This window comes from Coturnix japonica, chromosome 6, assembly GCF_001577835.2.
Source record: "Coturnix japonica isolate 7356 chromosome 6, Coturnix japonica 2.1, whole genome shotgun sequence".
Taxonomy (NCBI): domain Eukaryota; kingdom Metazoa; phylum Chordata; class Aves; order Galliformes; family Phasianidae; genus Coturnix; species Coturnix japonica.
This window is the reverse complement of record NC_029521.1, coordinates 27638672-27658597: the sequence shown is the minus strand read 5'-3', so window position 1 is coordinate 27658597 and position 19926 is coordinate 27638672. Positions and strand designations below refer to the sequence as shown.

The 19926-nt window shown below is 41.5% G+C and overlaps 1 protein-coding gene and 1 long non-coding RNA gene across 7 annotated transcripts in view; both read left to right on the top strand.

Moving 5' to 3' along the window:
- The window catches only part of ATE1 (arginyltransferase 1), a 56428-nt gene extending 47749 nt beyond the window's left edge, over positions 1-8679 (top strand). For 4 of the 6 annotated variants that reach the window (XM_015867500.2, XM_015867496.2, XM_015867495.2 and 1 more), the window contains one exon: positions 6572-8679. In XM_015867500.2, the coding sequence (XP_015722986.1) occupies positions 6572-6750 (179 nt within the window). In that variant the 3' untranslated portion in view covers positions 6751-8679. The remainder of the gene's footprint in view (positions 1-6571) is intronic. The other 2 variants (XM_015867503.2, XM_015867498.2) reach the window with 1 other exon arrangement.
- Positions 8680-8800: 121 nt separating this feature from the next.
- Positions 8801-15609, top strand: LOC107316241. The gene is made up of 2 exons (XR_001556251.1): positions 8801-9937; positions 10387-15609. It is a non-coding gene; the product is annotated as an uncharacterized LOC107316241 (long non-coding RNA).
- The last annotated feature ends 4317 nt before the right edge of the window (positions 15610-19926 follow it).

Below are 19926 nucleotides of genomic sequence, written 5' to 3'. Positions count from 1 at the left end.
AGTGATTCTGTAATAAAAAGGTAACAAACTTAATTCACTTGGTTACTTTGTGGTACTAAGCAGCTGGTGCTGCAGCTTTGAAGATGGTATGGAAACATTGATGCATCAGAAGCAGTGCATGAATTGGACTGAGCATTGGCAGTTAGAGTGAATCATCAACTCCGGAGTATCACAAAACAATTGCCAAGAAAGAAAGGACTTCAGATTGTAACTTGAAGTACAATCACAATATGAAATCCATTTATCATTGTTAACAAATCTCAAAGTTTGGTAAATATTTGTTTAAAAGTCAGTGTTTAATGTTATGCTAAATATGTCTGCATCTGACATTGATAGAGTAAACCAACACTCCTCAGGAAGCACCATCATCTGACTTACAACACTACTCATGAAAATAAGCTTTCACCCGAAGTTACCAACATAAAGATTGTGTAATAGACAAGTGTGTATTTTGAAGTTACATAATTTTTGAGGACTTTGCCAGCATATCTTTATTTTTCATACATGTATATAGAAATGATGAATCTTGGTTGCATGCATGTTTGCTTGTGCTGTGGTACCATTATTCCAGCCTTGCACGCGGAGCTGCTTGGGAACATAATTGATTCCATCTTGTAATTAATTTAGCCAGTAAATGGATTGCTGGAATCTGATTTCCTTAGCTGATAAGCTGCTGCCAATTGCTTCAGTTTTGCCTGTTTCATGGAAAAACTTGTGCCTGTAGTTCTGTGCTTAACTCTTGTCAAGCAATTGACAAGGCAAGCTTGATGAGGACCTTTCCTTGCCCTTCCTTCTTATCGCTCCCTGCCATTTTCACTTGAATACAATTCAAATATTTTAATAAGCAGTTTTTAACAATTACACCTTTCCAAAGGTTTTCCTGTTCTCATCCTGTTGTTTGGAGCTGTGATTCTCAAATGCATAATCCTGTAACTCTTCCTCTAGTAGATGAGGTTGAAGTGAGGTGGGAGTCGACCTCTTCTCCCAAGTAACAGCAATAGGTTGAGAAGTGGTGGCCTTCAGTTGCATGAAGGGAGAGTTAGGTTGGATACTTGGAAAAACTATTTCTCAGAAGGTGTGTTGATGCACTGGTGCAGCTGCCCAGGGAGGTGTTGACCATCCCTGGAGATATTCCAGAACTGTGATGATGTGGTGCTGAGGGATATGGGCAGTGAGCATGGTGGGCTGGGCTGCAGTTGGCCTTGGGGATCGTAGAGATCTTTTCCAACCTGAATGGTTCTATGATTCTGTCTTTTGTATCATCTAAATTCCTTTGCTTTTGCTGTCATTGCAAGCTTGACAGCTCAATATTCCATTTTGATGGGGGGTCTGGAGGCATCATTAAAACCTGTCATTAAAAGTCTTTGGAAGTCTGGTCAGCTCTGCAGCTGGAAGGGAAGCCTTCATAGGAAGGTCTGAAGTTTTCAGTCATCAGCTGGCTCAGGGTCAGTCCCATGGGAAGATTTTGCTTCAGAAAAAGAAAATAAAGCTGTCAGAATGTTTTATTCTTGCACAAATATGTTGAAAGTAAGTATATGGGAAAAATATTTATAAAGTAGACTAGAGGAAAACAACGTGCTGGATTGCTGAAATTCACTGTAGTCGGTCTAATATTTCTGTCTCGGCCACAAGCAAGTTTTTAGCTCCATGGAAGCAAGTTCACAATCCAGAGAGTCACGATGGCCTGTTAAAATCACGCAGTGTGTTTTCTGGTTTTTATTGTGCAATGCAGAATAACTCAGACATGTACGAAATGAGGCAACAACTCTGCTTCTGCGTTGTCAGCCCTTGTAAAATTGATTTGACCTTAAAAATTAAGTCTAAAACACATTAATGTGTCATAAATGTAAGCTAGATTTGCAACACTTGGAATTTGCTGAAGTTCATATAGTTGGCATGACAGTCATGATTTGCTCTCATTAAGGGCACTCTGGCCTTTTAGGTGCTGGTCATGATACAAAACTTGGAATGACTATCATTGTTTTGTAGTAAGAATATTACTGCTTAGAGTTGAGCATTTGGCATTTCTTGGTCAATTGTACTGGTTTACAAGATAATTTAGAGTTAACTGTTGAAATGAAAATGCAGCTTACATTTTTGTCTTTAAAATGTGCAGTGAGTTGAGGAATACATTCTTATGCAAAATACATTCAGGAAATAGATGGAATGATCTGTTTGAGACGTCATTTTATTTAGTAGTTTTAAATTTCTACTTGACTTAGTAACAAGGCAAAGCATTCTGTAGCTCATTTTGTCTCCTGGAAGAGCAACCACAAGTGAAATAATCTCTGCTGACATGCCATCTTTAGGATTATATTCCATTTCACATAGTTTTAGCATCTTGACTTTGGGGATAAACTGGATATTGCTATAGAGAGGTGTTTCGGTGTCATTTAACTGATGTTTTCCCTGGTGCTACTAGATCTGTTTGTATTGCATCCCTGAAAAGCAAATCCTTATCCCTACCATTTAAATCTATCCATTTGGTACGTAGCTCTCCATCATGATATTTCACAATAATAAACTGAAGCAGATTAGAATAATCAAATTTTATGAGAGCTCAGAAATTCTCTTAAGATTTTATACTTGCTGTTTTATGTGCCTCTTCCTCAAATGTTTCCAGAACAGCAGGCCATGCTCAGATTTGGGCACTGCTAATACAGACAATATATTTAAAGGATTGTATTTGCATGTAAGCAGAAGATTTGCAGGTTGCTGTGAATTATGGCTGGAAACCTATGAATCGCCGTATGCTCAGGAAAGGTTTTCCATTGGCCCCCTATTCATGTTTACTACTAGAATAATAAGAGTCAAAACACAATGAGTTATTGTTTCCGCATGGCACAGCAGGGTTAGCAGATTTTGAATGCATTTGTCAAGTGATTAGTCTGCTTACTTCTAAAAGCTGAATTGCACATCATAAACCAGATGAGTGATTTCAGGCACCAAGCTCAAAAGCCGTTGTGTTTGTGAGAGATCTTCAAGAGTTGTCCTCATTCTACTTTTAAGATTATAATTCTTCTGTTGCTTTTTTTTTCCTATAAGAATCATTGATAATATTTAGGTAAGAACTTTTTTTCCCTCTTTGAAACCTCCTATTTTTGAAAAGCAATTTCAGAAGTTTTTTTTTTCTTGTTTTCACCAAAGAGTTGGCAGATAGAAAATATCCCGACCATTTCACTGTAATGGCTTTTTGACTTGTGCCTCCTGGTTTTCATTAACAATTCTTTACATGCTTCGTTTTAATTGTGTTCTTATTTTCATCTGAGTTGGTATTTGTATACCCCAAGGCAAACCGGGCTTTCTTAATGTGTGAATGTAGTATGAAAGAAGGAATATGCTAAAAAATACATTTTAACATACTGGTTTACATAATTATAAGATGGCCTGGGTTGAAAAGGGCCACAATGACCATTGAGTTTCAAGACCCCTGCTATGTGCAGGGTTGCCAACCACCAGACCAGGCTGCCCAGAGCCACATCCAGCCTGGCCTTGAATGCCTCCAGGGATTCACATACATTGCTCATCTTCTCCCTGTATATTGGCTACTTTCGTTTTGTGGATGATTTCCTATGCTTCGTTGGTTGAGGAAGGAATAAATAGTGGTTTAAGAGGGGTAAGAATAGTTTCAAATCAATACATGATACTTGTGATTGGGGTGCTTTAGCTTTCCAGTAATTTGTATCTCATCTATTTCAGTTGTACATTTGAAAGCTTATTATTATTATTTTTTCCCTTTAGAGTCCTTTGTTTTGAAATATTTGGTGATGAATCATGACAAGGTCATGTAAGCAGACGTTACATTTCTGTTTTAAAACATTCTGCAAGCCTGTATTATTTTTCAAACAGATGAACATTGCCATGGCACATAGGGCAGAGAATGGATCTCTTTTGATGGTTTTTACACCAATTGAGGTGTCTGTGCTTTTGATGATGAGTTTGTGTGCGCATCGAACTAAGAAATCCAGCCAAATTCTGCCAACACAGTACATGACCCAGTCATTCCTTAGACCACTCTTTGCTTATTTTTATTCTTTTACTGGTAGGCAGGAAAGTATCTGATGTGTGTTGACAAAATCCTTTACTTCTTGTTACATTTAAATAAGTCTTGTCAGTCACTTGCATGAGTTTTCCCCACTAGAAGTTCATTGTGACTTTCTGGCTTGCAATAAGGTCATTTTTTGCTCAGGCTTTTGTATCCCAGCTCTGATCACATGGGGAATGGGTGTCAGAAGTCAGCTGGCGTAACGTTAAATACAAAGCAACCTTTATTATGTACTGGTTAGCAGAAGAGGTTTAATCTTCATATCTTTTTTCCATAAGCAATATTGGAGCCCAATCTATATTTTTTCTATTTAATTCTTGTTAATCCATCCTGCTTGGGCTTAATTTAAGAGTGAAGGGATTACTTGCCTGAATTCACATGATGATACCTCCAAAGCATAAGCAACCGAAAGCTGATTAAACTTACAGGTTGGTGTTGTGGCAAGAGAAGTTCCTATTCACCTTCTTTAAAAGCTTTACTGTGTGCCTGTAATGATTTCACTGACACATAACATTTCATGGAAAGATTTTCTTTTCAGATGGGCTTAAGTTGTATTTATCTATTTAATTATTCTTGAAGAAGGTCATTTTACCACTTAAGTTTTTATTTTTGGCATCAGTGGAGAAGCATTCACTTAAACCAGGTAAATTTGAAGGAATTTTGGCAACTGAGGGCTCTGTCCTTCCCTTCAAAATGCATTCAGTGAATCAAGAATCAGTGTTTGTAGAGAAGCGTAGATATACCCACTCAGATACAGATTTGTAGGACGAGACATATCTGGGCTTAAAGACTTTAGTTATTACCAAGTGTTTATGTATGTAGTTTGTGCTTTACATCGGTCCTTAAGTTCCAAGGAGTCTGCAGTACTTGTATCTGGTGTTTTCCTGATTACTCAGGAGGGCCTTCTGCTGCCTTCAGGTTGAGCCACAGTCCAAGAAGGTTTGACCTGCAGCGTGGCTTGGCAAGCTCTGCTTCAGAAAGCACTTGGCTGAAGCATTCAACAGATTTGCTAGAACCTGGGCAGTAATAACAGTTTAATACAGCTATAGAGCTAGTGCTAGCATGGGTCTGATTCCAAGGATAATGCACCGACTGTGCTTGATGTAATGAATAAAAGTGGACTAAGTGTGTAAAAATATATGCTGAACAACAAGAACGAAGTTCAGCTGAGCCAGTGAGGCTATAGGGGAATTGGAGGTACAGTAGCTTTAGTTACTGTAAGAAATTGAAGCTGGGGCCAGGAACGCTTGCAAGCCAAAAGATGAACTCATCCAGAGTATCAGGCTTCAGAATTATTTAAAAGCAGTGAACATCAGCAGTGAGCAGCTCTGAAAGTGCTTTTGGCAGGAGATTCTTTATGAAGGCCTGGCAGAAATCCAGGTCAGGACACAAACTTATAGTCAGCCTAGAGGTGCAGTAAATAGAAACTTTCCAATTTAAGAAGTTAAAATAAGTTTATGGTTGTGTCACCTCCAGGAGTTAAACTTGCACGTTTTTCCTTGGTGAACCTGGGGAAAGATGGAGAATGTGGTGGGACAAGGAGCCTGTTGGGATGTCAGGAAAGGTGCTGGCAACACATCAAAAACCTGATGGGTTTCAAAGAGGGTGAGGGAGCTGCAGCAAAGTGCTTTTGACTTTAGTGTTTTATCTAAAGCGATTGCCAACCACAATTAGCAGAGAATGCAATCTTAGCAAATACCGCTCAGATTTTCTTCCTTCAAACCACTTTTTTTTCCTAGTTAAGCTTTAAGAAATACATTGTACTTTCTGTGCTAGGAATCAAAACACAGATAAAAGAAATGAAGTCATTCCCAACTTTGTAAAACAGACTTCATTAAGTTTCACATACTAAATTCAGGCAATCAGCAGAAAAGTTGGAGTTACTGTGGATGAATGGGGTAGTACTTGAGAGTGCCTTGCTACAAAAAGCATTTAATGACCTCCTTTGTCTTTATTGAGGCAGAAAGAAGACCCAGAATGAAGCGTTAAGCTTTTCTATAGCAAGGGCTACATGTGAATAGAGATTTGCTTTAGAAAATCAATTTGTGTTCTTCCAGACTATTTATTCAGTTTACCTGCGGTGAGTTCGAAGGATACTTACATATGAAAAGCAGGTGAACTCTATTTCTCACTCTTCATTAAGTTTCAGGTATGTAAACTAAGGCACAGCAAGGCACTGGGTGACCAGTTTGCTTCCCAGAGCTGGTGCCTTACCCTCTGTGCTTCAGGTCTGTTGCAATTAGTGAAACTTCTTGTTTTGTAGAGTTGTGTAGTAATGAAATTGCAGTATGGCAACAACAGGAAGACTTTTCTGCTCCGCTGTGTTTGAAATAATTTCCCAGATATTCGCTTCTGGCATTGGTCTCTGGTGAATATTAAATGAATGTGAATTTTAAAGTGAAGCAGTAGAGATACTTTCAGTAATGCTGTACATTGCCATTATGCACATTGAGGTTAATTGTGAAAATTGAGGTCATAGAGACAACGTATGTAACTAATATTTATTGCCTCTGATTCTCTTTGCAGTTGATGAAGATCACATTAAGGAACTGGGCAGAGTCAGAGTACTTCACAAGAGAACCGTGATGCCTTACAGTGTGTATAAGAAGAGGAGGAAGGGGCCGAGCGATGAAGCCAGCGTTCAGCAATATGCAAGTTTGGTTGGACAGACGTGTTCAGAAAGAATGTTGTTGTTTAGAAGTTGAAAAACCATCAAACGACACTTTGATGGCACAACCATCATTTATTGCACTGCCACTGGATGATGTAATGTAGCTGTGTGTTGGTATGCCTACTACATGACAATATGAAGTACAGGTATATAACTAGGCTTGTGTGAATACACGGAACTGAGTTTAAAGACAACTCCAATGAAACTTTTAACAATACAGCAAGGCTTTAGCAATATAAGCTTGGAAAAATGTGCTTGCAGTACATTTTAATTAAATAGTTCTTGCCTTTCTTTGCATTTTGAGTAATCCTAAGTATCTAAACAAAATGGAAAACAGGTGTTTTTTTTTTTTTTTTCTGCAGACAAAGGTTGGCTAAGTCTCTGTTAATGATAATTAAATCGCAAGTGTTTTCAAATAGCAGCTTGGCTGTCTGCTATATGAAATTGACATTAAATTTGTACTCACGTTTATATGTTCCTAAACTATCGCAAGAGAACTGAGATGTGCAGTTACTTTCCAATAGGAAACCTGGCATGGTTTAATTATATTTCAACAGTGTATTTAAGAACAGGAAGAAATTATTTTCAGTGCTCATTCTTCAGTAGTTTAATATAGCAGGTAAGCATCTGAGATTGTACTGAGCAAGGAATCGTAGTTGGTTCTCAGTGGCAGGAGATGCAGCACTTTGGACAACCTCCCTTTTCTCAGATAAAGCAGAGTAGTTGCACTGTAAATTTACCAAAGAGATGCAGCCAAGTGTCAGGGAGCTCTGAGAGGTTTTGTTGTTGTTGTTGTTTGTCTGTTTAAGCCTTATCCTTTATCTAAAGAGTGGATATTTTAATGCACGTCACTGATGTGAAATGGAATTTGGGATATTCGGCTTACAGCTCTTTAGTGCACATTTCAGAGCTATGCTAAAAACTATATAAGGTACCACTGCTGGTGCTTGTTGCAGTTTTATCAGCACAGTTGTATGGGGAGACTTGCGTATCCTATTCCTCAGTCTTTGTGGCTGTTCTGCTTTATGCCACAGTGGCCTACGGGTTATTCACATCTTCAGCTGAATATTCCTCTTGGAAACAGAAAGATGTGATGCGTTATCAAAGCACTTTATTACTGATATGCTAACGCTGTCATTAGTAAAATGCATCAAGTCATACAAGGGAAATAATATGGCTTTTATATTCAGCAACATATAACAATCCCAATGTGTTTGTAATTTGCTTATCATGGGTGACAGGAGCTACTATTTACCTTGAATCAACCTGAAGTTTCCTGTTAACCTGTGAAGAAGGAGAATCTTAGTCAAGAATATATGTGTACATGTTTCTCGTTCCCCAAAATCAAATTCAACTTGAATCTCTGAAGGTTATGTCTTGTGTCAGTCGTGGGCTTGATTTAATTTTGAACCCTTGGCCAGTATCATTAAGCATTGATTTGTATGTGAAACAGCCACAGGAATGTTGAGATTCAGGTGCGTTGGGATTTGTTTATTCCCATGTCAGTTTGGTCACTGCAGCATTACAGGTGATGAGTGTAGGCTCATCAGTAAGTTTAAAACATGTTAATTGCTATCTATTGTTTCAATCTGCTGCCACTTTGCAATGAAATTGGTTATTTCCGACAGTCTTGTTACCTGGATATACGCTCATTATCTGGAACAGCGAGGTCTGTGTGCTGTACAGTCTGTGTCTGCCCACATCTCATCTAAGCCTACTGCTATGAGACCACTAACTGCTATTTATGGCCATCATAAGGAGTTGTTTTCTGTGGGTAAAATGTCCACATTTGTTACACAAATGGTGTAACATTGTCTGCCTATACTGTTGAAACCTGGTGATGCCCAAAACAAAATGAATGAGAAAATCCTTTTTGTGTGATATAAAATCAGTCAAAAGGCGCAAAGAAAATCCACTATGACTTTCAGAATCTTAAAGGTAATAAAACTCATTTACTGAAGGACTTGCTGAACCTGGAAGTTCTTTACCAAGAGAGTGGTGAGATGCTGGCACAGCTGTACGGAGAGGCTGCGGATGCCCCAACCCTGGAGGTGCTCAAGGCCAGGTTGGATGGGGCACTGGGCAGCCTGGTCTAGTATTAGATATGGAGGTTGGCAGCCCTGCATGCAGCAGGGGGTTGGAGGTTTGTGATCGATGAGTCCCCTTCCAACCCAAGCCATTCTTTGAATTACAAGGGAGCAGAACTATGTTAACAGCCAGAGCTTGGAAGAACTCTGTCCTCTGTGCCCAACGTTTATTGCTGATTTGCCTTCTAAGTATGTAACAGACTTTTTTTCCCTGATCCTCTTTTCTCACTGGGAGCTTTTAAGGGCTGCAGTCAAAGAAAAGTGAGGTATGTATAAAAATAAGTACAACAGAGTACAACTTGAACTTGTCATTGGTGTGACAACAAAACATAAATGACCATTTCCTGTGAGTTCCAAAATGGTGCTTTTTCATTTTCTGACCTTCACTGAAACTGCAGCAGGGCGGGCTTTCGGTTCTTAATGAGATAATATTAAAAAAGAGTCAAAATTGAGATGAATTCAGGACTTGAGCTCATCAGATCCATCACGCTTCTATCTGATGTGCTTTGTTGGTGCTGCTTTAGCAGGACGTTAGCACAGTATTTTCCAGTGCTGTTTCAGAAGCTGAACAGTCCTGAAGACAAAACTCTCAAAGCACTGGCATTGATTTCAGTGGAGCTGAAAATTCACTGCTACTTTAATTTTATTTAATGAGATTTCACTGAGAATCGCTGAAGATATTTAATTTAGCATATAATACTTCATAAGGACTTTTTTTTTAGTGTAATTAGTTCGTGAAAGTTAATCCCTAAAGTCAGGTTGCCTTGTTATCTATTGCTAAATGAGCATAAAATGGTGGTATGAAAATGCAGAGCTGTGACCCATGCCTAAAAAACCCATCATGCTTGGTTTTAATTGGAAGTAAGTGGGGAGCTCATGCATTTCCAGCATCAACACATTGCAGTGGATGCAAAAGAACTCGCATGTTGAGTTTGTAATTGCTTTTCAGCAGACCTGTTTGACTTGTAAGTATAGCAAATAAAGCTGTTTCTAGTCTCTGTGAGTTATTATAAATAATACACAGCTTTGAGTGTGACTTCTGTCTTACTTTGTAGGAATGAATTACCCTGAGTGTTGAGAAGTGTCCAGTGAGCAGCAAAACTGGAGAAGTCAAAGAGCAGCAGGGATTAGAAGGTGTGCAAATCAATTCAGAAAGTTTGCCCGTATCTTAGAACTAAATCTTCTATCTATGTGATGTAGCTAAGAGTTTACTTGTATGCCTTGAAACAGAAGCTCTGTTTGGTTTTTTCCTCTGGGTTGAATAAAATAAAGCTGTAGGCTTTTCACATTGGGTGAGTAAATAGGGCTACTGACTTTAATTAGGTTATATATACCATTTCCAATGGGCTGAAATAAGCAGCCCAGGACTGAACTGCGAAGGGTGCAGACAGTTCTTAGGATGGAGACCATCACCACATTTCAGGGCAATCAGTGCTTTCCAGAAGCACGGCAGCTTCATATCACAGCCACCACGTTTATAGAGCTGGACCTTCAGAGCTTCTTGCTTATAACATCACATACCGAGCATAAAGAAAAGCCAGATAGATTACATTTCCACTTGCCAAATAATTTGTTTTATTCAGTGAGCTGAAGCAGTGGAGGCTTTCCAAGCCCAGACTATGGCTGCCCTCTGGAAGCACAGCAAGGAGCTGAGCTGGCTGCTGGTGGTCCTGAGTGGCAAAAAGGAGCAAAAGGTGGCTGCTGTTCAGAGAAGAACTAGCAGGTAAGCAGCAAAAATCTCTAAATTTAAGGGTGAATTAGGTTGAAATGCACCGTCCGTGCTTGCATAGGAGCAAACAAGTGCAGCTGGATGGGACTTGAGCACGGTGCTGCTCCTCTCTTTGTTCCCCTCCGGTCTGGGGCATCCTGCCTTCCTGACTGAAGAACCATGTTTTACTAAAGCACGTTAAAATTAAATAACACTGAAACCACAGTTTTTTTGTCTCAAGGTTCTGAGCTGCAGCCACCAGGGGGCACATTCCAGCTTGCAAAGCACTGATGTTATGCCTTGCCTGAGACTTTTACATCTCCTATTAACTCATACGGAGCTTTGTTTTTTGCCCTGTGCTAACTGTGGCATATCAGGGGAAAAAGAACATTCAGGTGAGGCTGACAAAGGTGAATGAAGCAATTTTTTATAACAGCTTTTAGTTGTTATTTTCCAGACAAGTATTTGAATATTAGATTTCTTAGGTAAATTATACTGGAACAAAGATCTGTGAAATGCATAAGGAGGGCCCAGGTGGCAGAGCTGCATCCCTCAGAGTGCTTTGGATGTTGTTGTAGTGATGCACTGGAACAGGTTGCACAAGGAGGGTGTGGATGCCCTCTCTTTTCAGAAGCTGACTTGTACTATTACACACATATATATTAATGTATATATATATATATATATATTAAAAAGGGATTACTGCTCAGTTCACGCCTGCCCCCAAATCCACACAAATTAATCTCTTTGTCAGCAAGGTTTCTTGGCAAGGTTTCCAGTGTGTTGATTGTGAAAGCTAGAACAAATTGTCATTATTTTTCTTTTTCCTCCTTATGCCTCTTCTTTTTAACCTAAGTTGTTTTCATGTCAGAATTCCTTTCTCACCTATGCAGGGAATGAAATGTTGCCAAAATAAGGTTTCTATTAACACAGTGAACTTAGAGGTCAGGAGACTGCAATGCTTCTCTTCACTGCCAAGGGCACTGCAACCCATTTGTTTTGTGAATATGATACTCGTCTCTGTTGCTCAAGATTAAAGCAAAGACAGAGCACTTGGGGGAAAAAAATGAGTTCCAAATTGTATTTATTATTCCTCATACATATAAATTATTCTGGTGCCCAGAAACTTGGAAGACGAAGCAGTGACAGCTGCTTGCATGTGTCCTCCGACTGAGAGTGTCCTCATCCCTGACATTTTTTGCAGCCCATAAAAACCCAGATAAAACGCTCCTTTCTGAGCTGCCTTGGGTGCAGTCACGGGGACAAGAGTTAGAATGTTGTAAGGTCTGGAAATCAGGCCTGGTTATTTATTTTCTCTCAAGAGTTGGAGGCCTATGTGAAATTGAGTACATTTCTGACCCTTAGACCTATCAGCATCAGCAGTGCCACCATTGGAAACCCCACCAGGGACTTCAGTAGGACCAAAGTCTAAGCAGAATTCTGCAAATTTAAGAGTCAGCTGTTGATGCTAGGACTGAATGATGCTTTACTTTCACTATAGTGGCATTATAGCCTTCAGTGGCTTCAGTCTGCTACTGACCCAACTCCAGCTTTGGATGTTGTAAACTCCTGCTGGTCTCATTACTAACACTTCTCCTTTCAAATCAATACCTTCTTCAGTTGGCAACTCTTTAAATCCTTCAGTGTTCATGGACAAGTGTGGGTGATTCTGACATGGCTGAACTCTTATAACAGAAACTCACTCTACCAAGAGGAGCGAAGCTGTCGAAATATACTTCCCATCTACAACCAGGAATGCAGTTTCTTTGCACACTGATTTTAGTTTGTAGTTTTAAGAGGTGGTTTTTCCATTCATAACTCTTGGGTTGGTTTGAGCTTTTTGCTCTTTTTACCAGTGTTTTCAGTTTTTCCTCTGCACGAAGAAGCTGCTTTTATTTCTATAGGCTCTTTAGAAACTGCTACATTCATCTGTAGCTGGCAATTCAAGAGCATATTCAGTCAAGCGGTGTGTTCTTCATTATTACCTCGCAGAGTGACCTCTTAGGAAGCAAAGAACGCATTGACATTTACAGTTAATAATCTATTGATTTATGGTACAAAACAAAGGCAATCAACGGGAGAGCTGTAATTGTTTCATTAAGTCTTATGAACAGCACAATGTACATTGATCCAGCTTTACAATGTCACGACTCTCCTCGTGGTGGGCACCTTATTTTTCTATTTGCTGGCACTTCCAAGTGCTTTTGGTATCACAGTATCCCATAGTTTTGAGTCGCGCTGTGACTGCATGGCAGGTAAGCAGCTGTCAAATCTGGTCCACTGAGTGCAGAAGGGCTTTATGCCCTTATAGAGGCTCTGAGAACTATAGAGGGCAGTTTTAAAGAAAAGTAATATCATGAAAATCAAAGGTGTAAAATATGCTTTACAGTCGTATGCTGTGCCCATGCTCCAGACACGTTATATCCCTAAGGTTACGCATCAGAAATAGGGATAAAAGCATTGCTGCCCGTTTTGCTGGATGTAAGGAGTGCTCTCCTTTCTTGCTAATGAGAGTGGACTGTTCTGTTTTCTCACACCTCAACGCGTGAAAAACCCAAGCTGCTTTGCTTTAGAGGATGCCCCAACCTTTATGTGTTGACACAAGAATGTGTCTACTGAGGATTTAGGTCTCCTTTAGCTCCATTATTTTTCTCCCTGGAGCTGACACTGCAGAAGGAGCTGGGTATCTGTTGCTGATGCTCTGGCCTTCGGCCAGCCTGAGGTCTCATCTGAACAGGTTCCACAGAGAGCAATCCTTCCTTCGTACTCTGCATTGAGCAGAAATGATGTAGTGGTTTGGGAAGCCAGCAGTCTGTCCTCAGCAGAGGTCCTGCATTCACTCCTGCTAGGCTCTCATGGTTGGATACTTCATAAAAAGTTTCATTCTGATATAACAAAGAGGTTTTCCTGCTCCTGTTCTGGCCAGCATCTGGAATCACTTTCAAACCTCTCTGTACCATTGTTTATTAGCGTATTTCATTGTACAATGAGGCTTCCAGCCTCCCGACCCATACAGCGATGCTACAGATGCAACACCTACCTGTCTTTGCATCTTTTTTTCTGAATAGGAAACTTTTGTAGGTCAAGGAATCACCACGTACTGCAGCGCAAGTGTGGGAAGGTAATGTCTGGATACTGTTTTCTTGCTGAGTTAATCCTTGTATTTGTGAAGGAGTGTAATAACAGGAGAAGCCGTGAACTACCTGTAGTATTTATTTTGCTGTCAATGTGAACAAAGGAAAGTGGAAAGCTTTGCACTCCGACCAGTTTTGTAACCTGCCCGCCATTTTAAGTGAGGGTTTCGTGCTTTGGGTAATGAGGCTTTTCGCAATAGATGTGGTCAGGTCAGCTTGAATCCCTTCAGCGAAATGGCCAGAGCAGACACAGCTCTTCTCATAACATTGGTACAGACCTTCAAGAAGCTTCTAATGATTCTGATGTTTATAGCTTGGAATATTTTGCGCACATGTTCCAACTTTGCATTCTCAACATTTGCTAAACCAACAGTCTGCAGCAGACATGATAGCTACCATCAGGAAACTTGTTTGACAGTTTAAACAGACAGCATCTGTGTTTCCTACATTTCATAGTACACAAAGAGAATGAGAATTGCCTGTAGCTCAATTAATTCAAGATGTTGTCATAGGATGGGACTGTGTTTTGGAGATGTTAAAAACATCTAATTGGAAAAAGGAATTTTGCTCTTGTAGTTGGCTGAGTTTCATCAATATCACCTCCTCAGTGGAATGTTACTGAGAGCAGTTGGCTTGAGTTTGGGGAGTTAAGATAAATTGGTGCACATCAGGGCTGTCCTCATGCGCTTCCAGCTACCTCTTTGTGGAGAGCAAAGGTGGCATTTTCACATTTCAAAGCAAAGAGGGGACTTGAATTGGGTGCTACTTGAGCATCTTTTGAAGCAAAAACAAAATAATCACCGTGATTGGCAGAAGGGAAAACAGAACCAGAATTGCATCACACATCAAAGTGTGACCCAGCAAGAACAGCTGAGGGCAGCACAACCTGTTGGCAATGGGCACCTCTTGTGGCACCGTGTTTGGGCTCATAGAGCACATGAGCAGCACTGGGAGAAATGTGTGGATGGGGTGGATGACGTGAGAGCCAGGATACCGTGCTGTGGTCTAGCATTGCAATTTGCTGTTGGGGGCTTAGAAATGTACAACGTTTTGGCTGTAATCAATAGGACCACATTTTTGGCACCTGCTTCAGGAGTTTCCAGGTTTTCGTTGCTATAAAGAGCACCGATAAAAGGAAAGTTCACACTTCAATGACAAAATTTCTTAGCTTGTCTGAGGACTGGATGGGGAGAAGAACTGGGAATGAGAACTCTGACAAGCAGGAATTGTGGACCAAATTGTGATAGCTGTGTTCAGTAGCACCTAAGTCCATGATTTCATCTGTTGGCTGCAGGGACACTCCTTGCAGAGTAAGCTGTTACTCAGTGTGTTGTGTCTGAGCCTCCACCTCTTGCAATGTGAGCTCCTTCTGTCTCCTAAAGCGGGTTTATGCAAGATTGTGCATGTGGATGTGCTGGTACAGTGGCTGCCCTCTGCTGAAGGAGTCCACAACTGTGTCAGTTTGGGGCTTTTCCTGGGTGTCTGCTGAGAAATATTTAGCCACAGAACTTTCTGTTCTTCTAGTAGAGGATGTACAGATTAAATAATGCATATTTATTTGAAAATGTATGGGCTGACCTGCCTGTCATCTCTAGGGAGTGCTCCGTGGGTCAGTCAAAGTGAATGAAAACCAAATGTGTCTGTTTTTCATGTTTACTCTTTCCGTAAACATAGCACATATGCAGCGTGCAGCTGCTATTCTGAAAGGGCTTTTTTTACCCCCAGTATTTGGGAGATCTGCGTTTTAGGAGTGTTTTCTGTTGATAGCTCCATAGGAAGAAAAAGTGATGCTGGACCACTTAGCAGATCCATCTATCAAAGTGTCTGGAAGAATTTCAAGTAAGGTAAGACAGTAATGAAGCAGCAGCTAAGACAGCATTGACTAGGTTTGAGTAAATAAGAGGTTGAAAACTCTTTTCAAGTCCAGTGCCTTTTCCCTCAGCTCCTATCAACTCCCAAAGAAATAAAATGAAAAGGTACAGAACATTTTTCCTTCGGGGGAAATTACTCTTTATTTGTATTGATTAAAGCCACAGGGCTGTGACATAGAGTGCTTTGTTTTCGTCCCCTCCTTCATCACTCCTTGCTGTTGATTTTTGCTTGTTTCATGAAGTGTTTTCCAACTTTGTTTGGTAGCAAAGGGCTCCATGGAGATGGAGCTGTCGTGATGTTCTGCTGTGATGCTGTGTGCAGTGCAGCTGGATACATGTAAAGCTGAGTAAGAGGAACTGGCTGAGCTAAGATTCATGTCCTTGTGGAAAATTAATAGCATTTTAACCTTAAAGTTGGGAGGAATAAAGGCTGCATTTTGCTACACAAGGGGCAAGGTTCTTCAGTGAAAGCAAAAGCCTGGTCCACCACTACAGTGTTCACTGACCAAAATGTTCAATCTCTTGTGTTTATTGCAAGTTTACTCCTTCCACAGTATGAATGAGGGTACCCTTTCTATCTATTTAGATAGTTCTGATATCACTAGCCAAGTCTCTGAGCACTGAGATCTGTAAATGGTAATGATCATTGGTTGGAAAAGGGCATTGAATTTTTATGAGGAAAGACCGATCCATCTAGTGGGCCTGGTGTTTGGGCTGGATGATCTTAATGGTCTTTTCCAATCTTAAGGACTCTATGATGTATCAAGAAGTCAAATGGGATTTTTTCCCTCCAAAGTCCCATTATATGGGGATCTGAGCTCCACTTTTTCCTACTCATCTTGTCCTTTCCCCAGCCAGCAGCTGACCACGGTGGCACATGTGACTGGCACACTCAACCTGGGGGAAGTGCACACAATGAACCCCTTTCCTGGTTGAATAGGCTCTCAGAATGTCAACCAATTTCCCCAGACAGCCGGGACATTTCGGAGTCATTCTGTATCCTTTTATTGCCGTTGCCATAGCAAAAGACACTAATTCACCTTTGTGTAAAACTTAATAAAGATCAGCCCATCATTCATTTGTCTGTGGGCCATCGGAAACGCTTGTGCTGAATTTTTGAGACAGGCTTTTCACAATCTATTAATCCGCTCACTAAAGAGTTGGTTATCTCATTCTCTTTTGCGAGATCTTTGCAGAGCACCAAGAGTTGCATTTGTCTGGAAATGGGCAAAAGGCACCTCGTTATTGTGGTTCAACTGAAGTGCCAAAGTTACCCTTAGGCTGAGCCTTCTTTGGTCTTCAGAGGAGAATGGAGCTGGCTGTGAATTGCTAAGGGGGCTGCATTGCAGAAATAGGCTTTTATTGGCTCAATTAAAAGGGGGTAACTGAAATATAACAATAATGGTAGAATCATATCATAGAATCATAGAGTGCCCTGGGTTGAAAGGGACAACAATGATCATCCAATTCCAACCCCCCTGCTGTGTACAGGGTCACCAACCAGCAGCCCAGGCTGCCCAGAGCCACATCCAGCCTGGCCTTGAATGCCTGCAGGGATGGGGCGTCCACAGCCTCCTTGGGCAACCTGTGCCAGTGCGTCACCACCCTCTGGGTGAAAAACTTCCTCCTAAAATCCAACCTAAACCTCCCCTGTCTCAGTTTAAAACCATTCCCAATAATACCAAAAATGTTATAAGAACAAAAGTTTCTCACAGCAGTTCCCTCCTTAAGGCTGGGCAGTGTCTCAGAGAGTTTTCGTCTCATCCCAAAGCCCAGACTGGGCATTCACTGGCACAGCTGAGCTGTGGCCATCCCCGGCCGCGGTGGGGATGCTGCATTGTGCTGCAGGCATCAATGCTCTCAATGGGATTAGGCTGCAGCAGGGCCGAAAGGCTGTGGGAAAACCTGTGTGTGTCGTGGTTCCCTCGGCTGCTGTTGCAGCAGAACGTCGCCGTTCGGCCGACAATGGGGTTAAAAAGTAAGTGCAACTGTTGGTGGGGGCTTGGATTTGAATTATGTATTCATGAATCTGCATAATGGCCTTTCAGCTGTGGCATTGTTATTGGCAGCACAATCTGGGAATTGTGAGAAGGGAAGGAGGGCTGAGGGATGGAGAGGGGGAAAACGCGGAAGAAACTAAGACTTAATCAAAGGAGGGTGACAAACTGAATGAAATGGGGTTTTCTTCCCTGCTTACGTTGTGCCTAAGGAACAAGTTTTCAGCTGGAAATGCTGACTGCTCTCACAAACTGGTAATACTTCTGCTTTCTCTCTGTCTGATTGAGGTCCCGAGGTGGGGATGGAGCGATGCTGTAAGTGCAGGCGTTGTGTGTGCCTGCTGATCCCCGCTCACCCCAGCACAACTGGATTTTCCTGTCTCTTACACAAGGAAGAGGAGCAGTGAGTTTCCCTGTGTGCTCAATGTGGGAACTGCATGTCATGGGGAGGAAGGTGCTTTGTTGGAGAGGGATGAGGGCAGTGCCAGGCAGAGCAACAGCCCTCCCTCTCTCCCTCATGTCCTTGAATTGGTAGAGCCCAACGTTGAACTCCAAGCATGTTTTCTTATGAGTGCAGATGATATTCTGCCATTTAGCATTTATTTCAGATTGCTTAAAAAAAAAAAAAAGAAAGAAAGAAAAAAACCTGTTTTCTTCTCAAACAAAACCTCCCCAAATCCATTCTAAAACATCAGAGACCTAAGCAAGCCATAACAAACCCTCCTCAAAGCATTCAAGACCTTCATTCAATATACCCAATGTGCTCCTCGACCCAGAGCACACATCCCCTTTATTCCACAGCTCAGGAAAGTTGAAGAATTTTATTTCTACTTCAACTCAATGTGCAATTTACACGAATGTGCCCAAATAAACTAGTGGATTTGGCACAGCCTGCATGAAATTCATTAGTAAAACATACATTTTTAGAGTCCCCAATCGGCTGGATGTGGCCTGCAATGCTGCTTAACAAATGTTCACATTGTCAGTTGTAACAGCCTCTGGAATTTAGCCCAAAACTGCGATACTTAAAGCACAAGGATTTTCCATAGCATCTATTTTTAGTAATTAAATAGGGTCTGCTTAAACTAATGCCTGGACTCCTGTTGATGTTCGATGTATTTATTCTCACTGTGAGGTCAGGAGAAATGAACACAAGCCAGTTCAGCAGTGCTGCAGTTTCTCCCTGCTGGATAGTTGGAAGTCAGTGAGGTTTATGTTCCCTGTAGGTGAGGCACAGCCTCAATGGCACAACAAGCTGAGGCTGTTCTGGATCGTGGTATGCAACTAAGTGTATTTCCAGAAATGCGAGGTGTCTGTCTGCTGTAGTGACTTCTTGGAAGCAATCTGGGCTATGCCATTTGGTGGGGCTGGCACTGCTCATATTGCCTTCATTGCCCTAGAATCACAGCACAGTTGGGTTGGAAGGGACCTTAAGCCCACCCAGCCCCTCACCTGCTATGGACTAGCTGCCCTTCCAGCTCAGGCAGCCCAGGGCCCCATCCATGGGCTCATTTCAGGTTTGAGTGCTGTATCTACATCATGACATCAGCTCCTTAAGATACTGAAAGTACTGCAGTATTCTTTCAAACAAAAGCTGGGCTGTATTCACAGCTGCTCTCTCATTTTACCTCTTGTGGCACTCGGTGGATTTTGGCTGGTTCTGTAAAATGAATGGTTTTGCTGTTGTGATCATCCAGCACCAAGGCATGGATCCACTCTGAGATAAATAGGAACTGCAGCATGAGGCAGAGTGGTGTGGGGCTCTCCTCAACACATAGCTGTGACGGAGACCACTTTCCTAAGCAGAACTGTGTCTTCCTGCAAGGCTGGATAGCCTTTTTCTAGACCTTTAATGCTGCTTTTCCTACTTGGAATATGGCATTCATGCTCCACCTCCAAGCCATTAAGCCTTGTCTCCAGCCCCTTGCTCTGCTCTGCACAAACAACCACCATTAATGCTCCTTCTGGACTCTTTGGCTGCCATGGAGGCATTTCTCCAAGCCTAGAACAGTTCCTTTCAGAAATCTCTTCTGCTGAAGAAACAGTTCATTCCCGTGTCCCACAAATGATCCCACTCCTATTTGGCACTCTGTTTTCTCTTCCAAATTAAACACAGATCGGCAGAGCGCTTTGCTCTGCAGTACAAGTATGCTTCCCTCCTTCTTCTCCATGGTTTTTCGAAGGGATATGTGTGAAAAGAACAATATCCCTCCTGGCAAAGGCACTCCATCCACTCCTGGCCCCATCTTCCCACTGAGATAGAAAAGAAAGTTGACTTTCATTCTCTCCTCTTTTCCCTCATGGCAAGCTCTGAAGTCAGTCTCAGTGCCTGTTCCCATTGCTTGCACAAGTGTTTTTACTCTGAAAATTCAAGTTGTTTGGCAGCCTGAGTCCATGCAGTCAAGTCCAAACT